General features: G+C 51.2%; 5 protein-coding genes across 5 annotated transcripts; 2 read left to right on the plus strand and 3 right to left on the minus strand.

Moving 5' to 3' along the window:
• Positions 1 to 786: 786 nt before the first annotated feature.
• On the minus strand, positions 787 to 2,120 carry GT037_006806 (phosphotransferase enzyme family domain protein; the record flags this gene model as incomplete). The annotated part of the gene is made up of 3 exons (XM_038931853.1): positions 787 to 948; positions 1,060 to 1,728; positions 1,788 to 2,120. 3 exons carry the CDS (start codon positions 2,118 to 2,120, stop codon positions 787 to 789), a joined length of 1,164 nt encoding a protein of 387 aa, XP_038785325.1.
• A 545-nt stretch (positions 2,121 to 2,665) lies between these two features.
• GT037_006807 (kinesin-domain-containing protein) lies at positions 2,666 to 7,578 on the minus strand (the record flags this gene model as incomplete). Its single annotated transcript, XM_038931854.1, has 2 exons — positions 2,666 to 7,470; positions 7,518 to 7,578. 2 exons carry the CDS (start codon positions 7,576 to 7,578, stop codon positions 2,666 to 2,668), a joined length of 4,866 nt encoding a protein of 1,621 aa, XP_038785326.1.
• Positions 7,579 to 7,989: 411 nt separating this feature from the next.
• Positions 7,990 to 9,462, plus strand: GT037_006808 (uncharacterized protein; the record flags this gene model as incomplete). Its single annotated transcript, XM_038931855.1, has 2 exons — positions 7,990 to 8,263; positions 8,318 to 9,462. The coding sequence occupies 2 exons, from the start codon at positions 7,990 to 7,992 to the stop codon at positions 9,460 to 9,462; spliced, it is 1,419 nt and encodes a 472-aa protein (XP_038785327.1).
• Positions 9,463 to 9,706: 244 nt separating this feature from the next.
• Positions 9,707 to 13,242, minus strand: GT037_006809 (dna mismatch repair protein; the record flags this gene model as incomplete). Its single annotated transcript, XM_038931856.1, has 3 exons — positions 9,707 to 12,578; positions 12,632 to 13,135; positions 13,181 to 13,242. 3 exons carry the CDS (start codon positions 13,240 to 13,242, stop codon positions 9,707 to 9,709), a joined length of 3,438 nt encoding a protein of 1,145 aa, XP_038785328.1.
• Positions 13,243 to 13,677: 435 nt separating this feature from the next.
• GT037_006810 (dna repair and transcription factor) lies at positions 13,678 to 14,481 on the plus strand (the record flags this gene model as incomplete). The annotated part of the gene is made up of 1 exon (XM_038931857.1): positions 13,678 to 14,481. The coding sequence occupies one exon, from the start codon at positions 13,678 to 13,680 to the stop codon at positions 14,479 to 14,481; it is 804 nt and encodes a 267-aa protein (XP_038785329.1).
• Between the last annotated feature and the right edge of the window lie 677 nt (positions 14,482 to 15,158).

Consider the following 15,158-nt stretch of genomic DNA (forward strand, 5'->3'; position numbering starts at 1 on the left):
AAGACCCCTTCCCCAGGAAATCTTCATCACAACCCCATCTCATCACATCTCCGCTCTCATTCCGCGTAAAACAAGGCTGACAAGCACACAGACGATCAAAACGGCAGATAATACACTGCATGAAACACCTCAACAGTCTCACATACTAGTGGCCGCGCCAGCATTACAACCTCCGACCTCCGAGGATTATCGTGAAAAGCTTGGCCACCTTGGCGGAACTTCATCATCTCTGACACGTACCTCCCCCTTTTTTGAGCCAATGGTGGACCGGACCAGGAAGCGGAGAAACTTCCGCTGATGGTCTGTGCGTTGCGCTGTGCGGACATCTTTTGTTTGATGCACAGAAGCCAAGACGGTCTTGGTTGGTACTTGGTTCGTGAAAAAGATGTCTTTGTGATTCAAGTGAAGGCTTGGTTTGTCCTGATCTGGACCACGCTTCAGATGCGATTGGGGACGGCGATGCGTACCGGAGCGAAACGGAAAGGACTGTGTTGCTACAATGCGTGTGTGTATATCGCGACCGGATAAAATTCGATGCGGGCTTGGCGAGCAAGAAAAGACGTCCATGGAGTGGACTGAGTAAGGGAACGTCTCTAACAGCACAGTGGGGTTGAAGTGTATGGAAGATGGAGAGTCGATGGGGAATTGGGGAAAGTGGAGATGTAGATCAGTGTATGCGTGTTGTATGGTACCTATGGACTCGTCAAGTCGACCAACGCTCCGAGACGCTTGACGCGTAATATCTGTGACGCGGATGACGTTCGATATTTCATGACGTCTATCATTCTACAGCGAGCTCTTTGGTGTCTCTCGATCTTTGGTCTGACTCACTAGTCGCAGCGCTTCGTCCAGTCCTCGTTTGGTGTTCTCAAAGTATATGTGGGAGAAAGAGCTGCTGGCTTGACCACTGATGGTCCTTGCTTGGATACCGTGGCTTATCACACTTCCCTGGAGCAGCATTAGCATGATGTATTTTCTGCCTTCGAGCCATACATCGTAACGTTGAAGTACATCCACCTCATCATACAAGAACAAAACAAGACAAATCCAGACACTTACCCTCATCAAGTGAAAAACCCTCGCGATGTCCCATTTATCCCTTCTGGGATCCCAACCCGCCTTCTGCTCATACACATCCAGCAGCTCCCCCATCCTTGGCAACCCGTTCTCTGCTAGATTCTCCTCGTCATAGACGTCACCTCCTTGATCGTCTCTCACCACCTGCTGTACCGTAGGCCCTCCAGGAATTCCACTCTTACTAGCCCGGTTCCAATACGGACCAGTCACATACACAACATCCATAAGCGGATGCCCCAACGTACTCAGCTCCCAATCTAGCACAGCAATGACCCTGGGCTCTGTGGGATGAAGGATGATATTGTCAAACTTGTAGTCCCCATGGATAATGCAAGTGCGCTCGCTAGGCAGATGACTTCGTATATAGGCTACGATCTCGTCGAACTGGGGGTGTGCACGGCCAAGTTGTTGGCCAGTAGCGACATCGCGGACTTGAGCTTGTTGAGCTTCGATACGGGAAAAAGTGTTGCAATGGCGGGCGTAGAAGTCGGTTTTCTTGCCGAAGGATGATAGACCGATACTGTCTGGGTTGATGGAGTGGAGCCAGGCCAGGGTAGATATAACGGACTTCCAGGCGGCGCGGCGGTCTGAGAGAGGGAGGGTGGAGAGATTGGGGTCCGTTATTATGCGGCCTTTCACAAACTCCATGATCTGTTTACCAGTACATTTTAGATGGAAGAGTTAAAAGATAAAAAGAGAATGGGACGTACGTAAAAAGCAGTCCCGATGATTGAAGGATCCATACATAGACAGTATACTTTTGGGACGGGGAAACCCTCTACCGTTCCGAGTGCTTTCAATACCTTGTATTCTCGATCGACTTGGTGCGCGACAGGTGAGATGATAGTCCCGCTGGGTTTCTTCCGGAGGATATAGCGTGTACCAGAGGCATCGTCGACAAAGTATGTCGGGTTGCTCTGTCCATATCCAATCTTTGTCGATATCACAGGTGTCTGCAGACTGAGTATCTCTCGCTGTAGATATGATCCAAGCTTTACGTCGTCCAGATCATGCTGCGTCTTCTCTTTCTGTGTATTAGCCATGGTGAGCCGACTTCTGCTTTCTTTATCTCTCAGATCCAATCATACAGGTGGATCCAGGTGGAAACACGAGATGCATTGTGGTTCTAAAATTGTGCATTGGAGATCGTAGTGTCCTTCGAGTAAGTTGTGTCGATCTAGATGTTAGCCTCGGGAAGTCGCGTATGAGGGGTTCTGGGAACGAGCTAGTCGGTGCTTGCGGGGCGGGATCTACGACAAGGCGCAGTTATTGCGAACAGCAAGTCGAGCAGACTGGGTAATGAGGATCGTCAGCGCTGATCAGAGTAGGATTGTCGTGCAGCAATAAAGCTGAATTGATATAATCTCTACGCTAAATAATCGCGCAAGACGAGCATCAACTATGCTCTGGGTATCCCAAGAAAAGCTATAAAAAAGCCCAACTGCAACGCCAAAGAAGGAACAAGACAGGAACAACATCCCAGTCGACCATCTTCTACTGTTTTACAACTTAGACACAAGAATCAGAAACCTCTCATATGGCGCTTCGTGTCTAAATATTATTTTTCTGGCCAGATACTCTTGTGCCCTTACGACGACGCCTCACTACCCTCGCTGCTGAAGTAACTTTGATCCAATCGTAATATCCACTCAATCTTTTCCCTCTCACTTCTCGCTCGGAAGATATACGTATTGCTTCTGGCAAAGACGGCAAAGACAACGTCCTTGTGCACGCCGGCATTTCCTTGTCCGTTACTTTGCTGTCCGCCTCCAAGTAGTTTCGCAATCTGCGGTGAGTGATCAATGCGCGCGGTGCTGACATTAACGGCATTGATTTCGTCGCCATCTGATGAATAGATGTGGAGATAAGGCTTCCGCAGCTCGACGTATCGCCGGATCCAGCGTGTGTTCGTTGGATCCGGGGTGAGGAGATAGGACGCTTTCATGAGATTCGGATTTTTGCTAATGAAACGGACGGTAGCTGTTAAGCTAGGTGTTGGGTTTGGCGACGGAGAAGAAGAGCGTGACGCGAAGGCGGCGCCATTGACGGGTGGCTCAAGGTTTGTGGGGTTGAGTATGATCTCTGCCGGAGCTTTCTTGGTTTTCCAGAGTGAAATCATGCGTTGCAGAAGTGCTATCTGAGCGTCTTCTAAGGGCTTATCCTTGTTGGAAGCAAGTGCGGAAGTGGGTATGCTCAGTGCCTTCGACGACAAGACGGAACGCGCCGTTTCTATGTCTGCGATGCGAGCGCGGCGCTTCTCAACGTCAATGAAGTCGCGTACCAAAGAGACACCACGAGGTGTCCAGCCCGAAAGCTGTTCTTCACCCTTTACATAGTCGTCTTTTGTGTTCATGCGCCAGAGGTCTGTCGCACGCTTGACAGATGTGGGACGGATTGCGACATTGAAGATTCCCACTGTCGAGTGAACAACTTTCACAGTATTCCAGATACTGGCCAAAGAGAAGAGTGACGCTTGGCGCATATACGAGCGGCCTCGAATCTGTACAAAAAGGTCGAAAGAGAAGGACATCGGTTCGATAAGTTTAGAGGATGTGACGTCGAAGAGGAGCGTGACCTTGACGCGGAAGTTGTCCTTTGTCGCGCGATCTAGTATCTGTGACGCGTGAGCCGTGCTGTCCCATCGTCCTACAAATTTGACATTCGTGGTGCCATCGGCGTTCTTCCGAATGACGGGTGGGGAGATGAGATCGACAGGTACTTCCTTCACAGGTGAGCCGTAGTTGGGACTGTTACCAGCTGCGTCGACCATTCGAATGTGACCCATGCGTACCGACTTTACATCTTCCCACTGAATTGTATCTCCAGAAGTGTGTGTAAGGTTGACAACGATGCGACGCGCAAGACCTTGGTGAAGTTGGTATACCCCGGCGTCCGTAACGTTGCTTTGTGTTACCTCAACAGGCTGGTAGGTCCCATCGTCCGTGATTTCTTGTATCTGGATGCGTGAGAAGATGTCATGTGTATCCTCTGTGTAAAACTCCGACTCTGGCAATCGCGCATGACGGCGCTTTTGCTTGGGTTTTTCTGCAGAGTCGCGCATATCATCCCAGCTCAGAAGCTTATCGAGGTGGATGTCGGTGACCTTCGCGAAGATAGAGATTCGAAGGAAGGTCTCACGCGGGCTTGGGTAGGGAAGACTCATACTGTGTACACTCTCAAAGCGGATAGGTCCTTCGTTAAAATCGGTGATCCAGGTTGTGGTCGTCGCTCCGCTCTCGTCAGAGATACCGGGTACGAAGAGTACAGCATGGACTTGAGTGCCTTCTCGTTCTGGAAACCCAACAAGTTCATGCATACCAACATTGAACTTCAGCGTAGTAGAGGGAGCCTCAGCAGAGGAAGGCTCTAGCGATAGCCGGATGATACCAATAGGGTTCGCTGTGTAAGGAGAGATGACATCTAGGCTAAAGTCTCGTACTCTGGACTCGAACACAGCAGCAAGCGGAACGTCCACATCGCCAATGCGCGAGAACTCGGGCATACAGGGTTCGGAGAATGGCGACTCGGGGTTAAAGTGCTGAAAGTATTCTGGTCGGTTCATATACTGATGCATTTGATGCATCCGTCGTACGCGATCGCGGAGCTTCTGCAATGACCACAAATGCACCACTTCCTTCTTGAAGTCGATGACACGAACACCAACACATGGCTTAGACTGGCTGTCGAGGTGTTCGTCGTCTTCGCCGGGGATGCCCATGTTGACTAAGTCGTAAGATGACGGAACAGTATGGCCAACGTCGACAATACAGAATTGGAAAACCACATGCTTGTCCATCTGTTGGCTCATGACTTGAGCCTCCTTTAGGATAGCTGCGTTCTGCAGAAGCGTCTCCGCCATAGTGACGTACTTTCTTCGCCGCCACTGTCTGAACACTGTCCGGATCAACTCTAATTGCTGTTCATTCTGCTCGGTGTTTGCGGGTATTATTCCGACCTCAGAGGCTCCATTACTCTCGGGTACGCTCTCGGGTACCCATTCGTGCCCAAGCTCTTTCATTTGGCGTGCAAAAGCCTCTTGTTGCTGTTGTAATTGCTTCTGCATCTCTTCTTTCGCAGCCCGCAGCTGTTCCAACTCAACTTTGGCTTCTGCATCAGCCTTCAGTTTCGCACTGTACTCCCCCTTCTTTTCGTCTATCTGGTCTTCCATGTCTTCTCTTATCTCTTCCATCTTTTCACTGCCGTCTTGCCTCGGCGTGGACGGCATCGTCAACATGGTGTCGAGCGAGAAGTTATCCAATGTCCCTCCAGAGGCATACTTCTCTCGTACAGGATACGACGACATTGACTCTGTATCTTCGTCACTGAATATCCTACTCTCAGGGCGGGCTTTGCGGGTTTCGCGCAACCTGCTGAGATCCTCGAATAGTGCTTCAAAGTCTTCGTCTGGAAGGTTCTCGATCCGTTTATCAGGCCCGAGCCACGCGGTGAGAGCCTCTCTGCGTGCGTAAGAGAATTCGGACTCACGACCGCGCTGCCAGAATGCAGGCGATCCTGCTCTGGGACTATCGGGGTCGAAATCGGAGTTTGCTATGCTGATGGCACTGTACGATCTGTCGTGACCGGGTCTTGGTGCAGGCGAAGGAGAGTTGAGCTGGCTGGCTGTAACCGTCTGGCGGAGTAGGCTTGTGCCTACTTCAGCACGCTCAGCTCTTGCCTCTTGTGGATTGTTGAAGCGGAAGATGTGGAAGTCGCCGAGGATGATGCGGTGACCGCTCTTGAGTAGCCTTGGCTTATCGATGCGTACGCCATTTACCATGACGCTGGCGGTTTCCTGGGGTATCACAGTCACCTTGCCGTCCACGTTTTCGAAGTGACAGTGTTCTGCAAGAATTTGTGAACCATTCAGACGTATTTGAGCAGTCTGGTTTTCGACGTCAGAATTGCCTACGGTCGTTGTCCCTGGTTTCAAGTTGTAGACAAGACATTCAGTCAAGAGTGGATCATCGCTCAAGTTGACCAAATGAGGCATGTTCTTGGGTGTTGATAGGCCAACAAAACCTTTTTCAATACTGATGCCAAGCTCCTCCAGCGCAGCTTCCCGCTCTTTGTGGATCTCTTCTGTCTTTTGCAGTTTCTCTTCCCAGGTTTGGTTCAACTCGGTGTAGAGTTTTTCGGATTGATCAAGCTGCTCAGCAATTTCAGCTTTGGAGACTTTCTTGATCGAACCGTCTGCTTGTGTAATAGAAACGATTTGCTTTTCCAGCGGTGTGTCGGGTGCATATTGCTCTTCCACGATGCCGTTTCCTCCGGCACCCCCGCCCCCTCCTCCGCCTAGCTGGGACCGCAGTTTTGACAACTCTTCCTTGAGTTCTCTGATCATGCGCGCGTTGGGGTCCTCGTTCACGACAGCGTGGTTCTTGATGCGTTTGGCGGAATCGGCGTAGCGGAGGGTCGAAAGTGTCTCCTCAAAATTAATGTCGGCGGGAGAGATGGCGGCAATCATGGCAGTCATACTGTTTCCTCCTAATGAATCTTTCAGGAGCCATGTCAGGATAGAGTCTCGATACGGCACTTGTGTCTTCTTCTTCCCTCCCGATGACTGATCTGCAAGCGCTGCAATGACACGACCCAGCGTGGATAGTGACCTGTTGATCTCTGCGCCCTCCTTCAATCTTGCACCAGTTGCACCAGTGGATTGCGCTCGTTCTGATCCGGCCAAATCGACCAGACTAATCTTGGCCACCCTCTCCCCGCTCATGCTTGTCTCGACATCGTGGCGCTTCTGGGTGAGGGTAAGGGTGAAGACGGCGTGCGATCGGGAGGACGTCTCGTTCATGTTGGTTGCAGCCACAGTACGAGCCTTGTTTCCTTCGTCCATGAGGTTCTCGATTTCGGGGAAGGACTGAACGACGAGTTTGGCCAGATCTTCGACATAGGGACCGGTGGATGGATGCTCTCGAACTCGTAGGTTTCCCTTGTTGGATGGATTCAGCAGATCGCGCACGCGCTCGTTGTAGATTTCCAAATACGAGACTTCGACGGTGCACGACGAGTTCTTGTCTGCTTGCAATCCCTTGATTCTCTCAAACATGTCCTGGCAAATCTTGGGGATGATTCCGTACTCGGCGCCATAGCCCATCATGGAGTACGACTTTCCTGAACCCGTCTGACCATAGGCAAAGATACAGTTGTTGTATCCCTGGAAGGCATTGTCGAGCAGCGGCTTGCCCAGGTCTTCGTGTAGGTTGTCCTGGCCAGCATAGTTGGGAGCGTCGCGGTCAAAGGACCAGTACGACCTGTCAAATGCGAACGTCTTGGTGCCTTCAGCGGCGGCTTTGGCGGCTTTTCCTTTGATGTCGGCGTGTGATGGGGGAGAGAGGATGGTCTGGTCGCCCTTCATCTGCACGATACACTGTGCATTGCGCGCCTTTTCTGCGCCCTGTTAGTCGCAGCCTTGCCTGGATCCAGGTGAAGCCTACCTCGGCCGTTGAAGGGCCTGCATCGCACCACGACCTTGATGTTCCCTCCGCCAGACGCCATGATGGGTGCGGCAACTTAGTTCCTGGGAAATCCGGGGTACTCGGAGAAAGGAGATGGCAACGGGGCGCTCGGTCTATGCAGCGGTCAGACGCGGAATCTGGGAGACTTCATGGGCGGCGACGACGGCGAACGGGCTTGGTCGGGCGTGTTCGCGGCTCAGGGGGTGGTGTTGTGGTGCAAGAGTATTTGTTGTTTTGCTCATTAACCACCAACTGCTCAAGATTAGGTACGCGATCCTGGCACGAGTCCTCGACCCCTGCAGCCCACTAATGCGCTTGGACTTGAATGCTGGGGACCCTAACTCTGCCTGCGCAGTGCGTCATTCCTCACCAAAAATTATAATAATGATAATTCACGACCGCGACAAAACCACGCCAAGGCACGCGACACCCGTTCAACGCGCACAATCCAATGTCGGCGACAGAAGCGACCAACGACATGTTCGCGCCGCCCGTGAACCGCGCCATGAAGGTGCTGGATCGCAGCTTCTTCCAAAAGACCATCCCCACCTCGGCTGCCCGCATCTTCAACCCCAAAGACATATCGCGATGCCGCAAGGAACTCACCGCCAGCAAGGACACGCTCGCAAACAACCGGGTGGACCCTATAAGAGCTGATCCCGATCCGGAAAGAGCGACCAAAGGAACAAAATGCCTGCTTCTGCGGCCAGAAGTTGTCCATGGTGGTGAGTCACAGCGTGGTGGTAGTACATGGAAGTACTGAGTCTGAAACCAGGCAGATCGGACGACATGGTCCTCTAAGCTACAGAGCCTCGAGCAAGACGGCACACTGGGCGTGATACCCTACCAGCTGCAGCTCGACTACGACTACTTCACCTACTCGGAGATAACGAGCGCCATCATTCCCCCGCCCGAATCCGTACACGACGACGAGATACCTCAGGGCTTTGCCCTCGCTGGTCATGTCGCCCACCTGAACCTCCGCGAACGATACTGGCCCTACAAACACCTCATCGGGACTGTCCTTGTCGACAAGAACCCCATGGTTAAGACTGTCATCAACAAGCTTGATAACGTAGGCACCGAGAATGCCTTCCGCACCTTCCAGTACGAAGTGCTCCACGGACCAGATGACATGAACGTCCAACTGCGCGAGCAAGGCTGTACTTTCAAGTTCGACTTTGCAAAAGTGTACTGGAACACACGTCTACACACCGAGCACGAGCGCCTTTGCAACATGTTCCGTGAAGGCGAGGCAGTGTGCGACGTCATGGCCGGCGTGGGACCCTTTGCCATACCAGGTGGAAAGAAGAAGTGTTTCGTCTGGGCCAATGACCTGAACCCCGAATCCTACAACTCGCTCGTCGGAAACATCAAGATCAACAAAGTAGGCGATTTTGTCCGTTCCTTCAACACCGATGGTGGAGCTTTCATTCGTCAAGCATCGGCCGATCTGTTGACCAGCGACGAGCATTCCGTCGCCGTCTATCCCAAGACGAAATTCTCTCGCAGCAAACCAGAAGAGAACAAACAACCAGAGCCCCTCAAGACGCTTGTTCAGCCACGCTTCTTCTCACACTACGTCATGAACCTGCCCGCCTCCGCCATCACTTTCCTCCCCTCCTTCATCGGTCTCTACGCCAACGTCCCTGGCCACTCCGCTGCTGATATCAAGAAACTCCTCGCACCACACACTTCCCAGAAGCTGCCCATGATCCACGTACACTGCTTCTCCACAAAGAGCGACGACAATGTAGAGGAGATCAAGGGTATCTGCGACGAGCTTAGCAGGCAGTTGGGTACAACCATCACACCAGATATGGAGGATGTGTACATACATGATGTAAGGGACGTAGCGCCTAAGAAGAGGATGTTTTGTGCAAGCTTTAGATTGCCCGAGGAAGTTGCTTTTAGGCAAATCTAGAGCTCAGTGCTGTGGACACGAAAGGGAGGTTGACAAACGATGTTGGAGAACATGAGCCATGATGATGTTGTGTCATCAAAGCGTGGTGCGCGCAGTGACAGCCTTCGCAGCTTGCAACATCTGAACTTTTACAAACGTGCATTTTTGATACCACTATCTACTGAGTAGCATATGTTACTGTGTTGCGGTGCTAGAGTCAGGGCCGAGTCTGACTCGCCCTTTCCATTGCTTTCCTCCACTTTTCTCATAGATCCATCAACATCTCATCCTCGACATCTTCGTTGTGATCACTCCGTGCAACCTCCGTGCTCCCCTCGCTAGCTATCCCTGTGATCTGCCTCTCGTTATCCGCTGTCAGATCAATATATTGTTCCATGTCGAAATCGAACTCATCATTTGCCTTCCTCTCAGGTTCCACAGCCTGCTGCTGAGTGATGGAACTAGCAACCTTGCCATCGCCTCGGAAGACATGCTCATCCGATACCCCAACCGCACCATCCACTACATCCTGACCCACACTCACAACCCTAAGCATGGCATCACCTAACTCTTTCCTCGTATCAAGCGCCCGCTGAATACCATCCTGTATCTCACGCCTCGTGTCTGCGCCGCCAATCCTCTGATACCGCTCACACAACAATGCATCAAGCTTGGCTACCCACTCCGAAATTTTCTGCTCCAACACTGGCTCATCAAAGTTGTTGTATACACCTTCAGCTGGGTGCCCCCACTCTAGGCTATTGCGTCGCATGTCCAGTTTATGACAGTGTTGTAGAACAGTGCGGATATTCATAGGAAGGGGCAAGATCAGATCTTGGATGTTGAAACCTTTAGGTATGCGCTCAAGCGGTATTTTAGAGGACTTTGTTCGCTCGAGGGCGTCGATTGTGCGACGGCTGGGACGAAGTTTCTTGCTCGGGGCTTCGTAGGGTGGGACTGTGCGAAGTTCCTGTCTTTGAGAAGCATTTTCGGCGTGTAGTAGAGAGTTGACGTGCTGCTTTTCTTGTGACCTAAAGTATGCCTCCATGTCCTTGGCATTATTGTCGTGGCGATGTGCGTCCTCAGTGGCTGCTACTCGGCTGAACCCCAGAGGAATGAGGGGATGGTCACTTCGGCTATCAGAAGATCTAAGAGTGGGCGAGTAAGGGAAGGCCCAATCGTGAACCTGGAACTGGCGGTTTGCGCGGCGCGGCTCCAGCCTACTCCCTTTCTCGTTAAACACACCTTGAGCATCTCTATCACCGACCGATCGCTGGCCACATACCATAGGCATCTGAATTCCTATAGATGATGGTGGGTACTTGTCAACCGACCTGCTTAGATTGATATTCGTTCCACGGTCATCGTCAGGCATTGGATCAACTCTAACGTGTTTTGAACAGGGCTGTGATTCCGCAGAGGGAGCTCGGGAAAACACAACTTCTGGAGCGTGTCGCGGGCTCATTGGCGGTTCTTGCTGTGCATCACAGCCGAAGAAGTCACGGATATCGCTATTGTTGTTCGAATTAAGTTGATTTTGGATCGTACTCTCAACTGAATTTAGGATAGATTTGTGTGATGCCGACGAATTGGTGGCAGAAGGTCGTAGCCCTTGGTTAAATGTCCCATGCTGATTATGAGCTGGTTGGACAGCTTGTGTACCAGGTAAAGACTTTCTCAGCACGGTGTCATGCGATCCTCGAGTTAGTGGTGCAAATGGCTTGTTTGCATAGGTCTGTTGAGCGCGACGCCTGCGAGGAGCTGAAGATCCCGGAGGAGTCATATTGTGCGGACTAGTAGCTGGCTGACTGAAGCTTCGTACCTTTAAGTCTTTTGGATGAATCTCACGTTGCGTGAAGTGATTCGACATGCCAGTGTGGAAAGGAGAGATATTGAACTCGTAACGACGCTCTTTACCTATCACTCTCTCTTGTGCGATGTTGTCCAAGGTATTGATTTCTGAACTCGCCTGCGATACGTGCTGGATACTAGGCTCTAGTTCTGCGTCTAGTGGAGATTTTACTACATTCGTCTTTGACAATGTTTGAGGGGTCAAAGGCAACGCCGAGCGAGGCCGATTAGGAGTGACAATAGGACTGGAAGAACCAGAATGCGAGTTGACATATTCTTGGCTTTTAACTGGACTTAACAGTTGTTCATGACTGGAGGACTGCTTGGGCTTAACTCTGGCATTCATTCGAGCGATAGTCCACGGATTAGAAATCTCAGCCGCACGAATTCCTTCCTCTTCTTCAATTACCGGTGTATGGTTTTCTTGCAGAAACTGTAGATCATCTTCGTCGATCCCATACATGCTTGACCTCCAACGTGGCTGCACTTGCGTCGTAGTGGCCGGAGGTTCCTCGATCGCGCTAGTAGACGTGTGTTCATGAGCTACGATCGAGCTTTCGGTGGAACTTGATGTTCGTTGCCTGGACTGATTTTCATACTGTTGTTGTGCAGATGTTGGGGGTTCAGCATCCCGAGCCTCCTGAGATGCCTCAGGATAATAGGCTTTGAGCAATTTGTCCACAACGCCAATAACCACATTGCTGTTATCGAACATGACATCGTCTTTAGCGGGCTCGATGTTGGGATCGTAGCTGTCAGGCGGACAAATGATATTCAAGCAGAAGAATGGATCTTTGATACCGACGAGTGAAGGGTTTGACTTGCGGAGTCGGTCTTTGTAAGCTGCAACGATCTGCTTCATGGTACCGCGACTGCTCGATACAGGTCTTGCGTCGATCGAGATGAAGGCCCCTTGATGAGCGATCTTTGGTCCAGTCGCACCTGGCTTGGGTAAGAAAGCGTGAACTTCGAAGCCATCTGCTTCCAAAACAGCCCAGTCGCACTGTAGAGCGCAATCCTTACCAATCACTTTCAGAGTTGCGTCTTCAACATTCGCATCGGCCTTCGGGGCATAAACGAGTCCACCGCTGTTGTTCCTCGCTTTCAACACGCGGAGTCTGAATCGTGTGGTTGGTCTGGAGAGCGCATAGGCCTGCATGAGTCGCCGGATCTTCGCTAGTAAGTTCGCTGAATTCTTGCTCGCTGTTTGCTTCCGAACAGGTATGAAGTCGAGGAACCTGGTAACTTTGACCGTCGTGCCAATAGGGTGAGAGTCATGTTCCACACTGTATGGTTTAGTACTGATAGTTTCTTGCGCAAGCACCAATGGGCATCTTACGAAGCAAGCTCACCGTCACGACCGTATTTGAGCTTCACAGCGACCGGCTCACCCTCTACCCGAGTGGTGATGCACAGCGAGCTGCTCATCTCAGCCATGCTTGAGAGTGCCTCGCCACGAAAGCCCAGCCATTTACCTCCGACGCCTTTCAGATCGCGAAAGTCTCTAATCTTGCTGGTACAGGAGCGCCGGCATGCAAGAGGGCGGTCTTGAGCTGGTATGCCATGGCCGTCATCCTTGACTTGGATAGAGTCGATTGTGTTGGCAGTAATGTCCACAAAGATGCTCTTTGCCCGCGCATCCAGAGCATTATCAACGAGCTCTTTGACGACAGAACTGGGGTCAACAAGGACCTGCCCGGCACCAATCTGTCTCGCTGCTATTGATGAAAGCGCCGCGATGCCGGGTACAGCAACGATTTCCGGGCCCTCCGACATATCGTTAGATGTGAGGATGATGGTGCGAAGGTGCCATTTGTGCAATGCAATTAAAACCGAGTGAGTTCTGTGGTTTAGGAGAGTCCCCGGTGAGTGTCTTCATCGTGCCTACCTCTTACACGAGCTGGGCCCGAGGCGGAAAGAGCGACGTGCCTCGTACCTTGCGCGCGCCATGGTGCTACTCATGAATGTTACATTTTCCGTGGGCATTATCTCGTGGGTCGCATCTCGGTATACGATACTAACACGTTCGTGATTCATAAGGTCAGCCTGCGTCATAGCTCTCAAGATGGCTTTCAAATTGACCAATCACAGCGTGCATCACCTTGGGGCCTAGGAACACTTCGACTCTTAAGATGGCTCGTTGCCGCGGTCAAGTTCACTATACATGTCTAATCGATAATTTTGTCCACTTCAGAATTGCATTCGTTATCACAACCAGGAAGTACCCTTAGTCGGTAGTGTTGCAGTTAAATCAGCACCATTTCACGATTCTTCGCTCAGAAATATCCCAAGATTGTTCACCCGGCAGAAGTATGCTCTGAACACAACTGCGCAAACACTTGGATTCATGCTAACTTCGTAGTCAACCTATACTGAGTCTGTACCATGGCCTACGCAACTGACGCTGCACGGTGGCGAGCCCTCACAGTAAGAGACGCTGACGCAAACGGCCATTTCATCTACTCTGTCAAATCCACACGGATCTATTGCCGGCCAACGTGTCCAGGACGATTAGCGCGTCGGGCAAATGTTGGATTCTATGCGACTCCGTTTGAAGCTGAGGCAGCTGGATTCAGAGCCTGCAAGAGATGCAAGCCAAACACCGTACTTGAAGATCCACAGGAGCGAGCGGTAGAGAAAGCATGTGTATTGATCGACGAAGCCTTAAAGAAGGAGGACCCCAGCTCACTGAGACTGCAAGACTTAGCTAAGAAGGTCAACCTCACGCCTCGGTACTTCCACAAGATCTTCAAAGACAAGACAGGCTTGACGCCAAAGGAATACGCAAAGAATATTGCGGCCCAGCGCAACAGCCCCGGCACAATGTCTGCTTCGACGATGAGTGCAGATGAACGGAACCAACTGCGAGATTGGGATATATTCGACTTCAATGATCTAGTTGAAATGGGAGCAGACTCAAGTCCACTCAACATGAAAGACTTCAGCGTGCCCGAGGAGCACTCGTCTGCGATCCATCACGATTTCGACTTGAACATGAGCAATCTCATAGCGTCTTGGAGCGACAACTATGCGCTCGACCAGTCTATTTCCTGGCCGGCCGATGCCTTCGTGGGAAGGCCAGCAATGTCGGAACTCTATGAGAGGGCGGAGTTACCAGTGTCAACACTTGAGCTGGATGCTGCTGCGTTGCTCGACAGCAGTAGCATGTCGAGTAGCCTGCGAATATAGTATCCATAGTATCCACATATATGCGAGCGCATTCATTCTATAATATATGCGTCATGCAACTGCTGCTAAGCATGCTCATGCTACTGCAATGTGATCTTGTCAAGTCTTTGCTTGCCAGCCGGCTCCATCATGGATCATCGAGTAAAGATCGCGTTCGTTAGTGCGTCATACAGCGATGCCTGTTTTGTTTCAGCCGTCGCGAGGTTATTTCGTAGTCTGTTCATTACATCGTCAGCAGCGGTTCTACAACTGAATTCTATGATGTAGGAACGAGGATGCTCTTCAGAGACCGAGTTATAAGCAGCGACGGCGTAGCATATGTCGATGCTAGCCATACCTTTTCCGGCTCTTCCTAAAGTATTTAATGGTCGATGTATATCATCTTTGAGCTTTGTGCCGACGTCGCAATTATGCGAGTGCTGTGATAAGAAGAAACCGTTAAACGTACCTTCTGAAACATAATACTGTTGATAGGAGCTACATGTTAGTCGTCCAAGATAAGGGAGATGTTAGCGAAGAGGGTGGTCGCCCTATTGAGCTTTACAGAGCTTGCGCCATGGTGTTGGAAAGTTGGTGTCAAGGTGCAAAAGCGCGAGGAAGAAAAGTTGAAGGGTTTCGGAAGAAAGTGCAGAAACCACCGACAGGACCCACATCCAGGACGCGCTAACGTCTTTCAT

The sequence above is a fragment of the Alternaria burnsii genome (genome assembly GCF_013036055.1).
Source record: "Alternaria burnsii strain CBS107.38 chromosome Unknown 731, whole genome shotgun sequence".
Taxonomy (NCBI): Eukaryota; Fungi; Ascomycota; class Dothideomycetes; order Pleosporales; family Pleosporaceae; genus Alternaria; species Alternaria burnsii.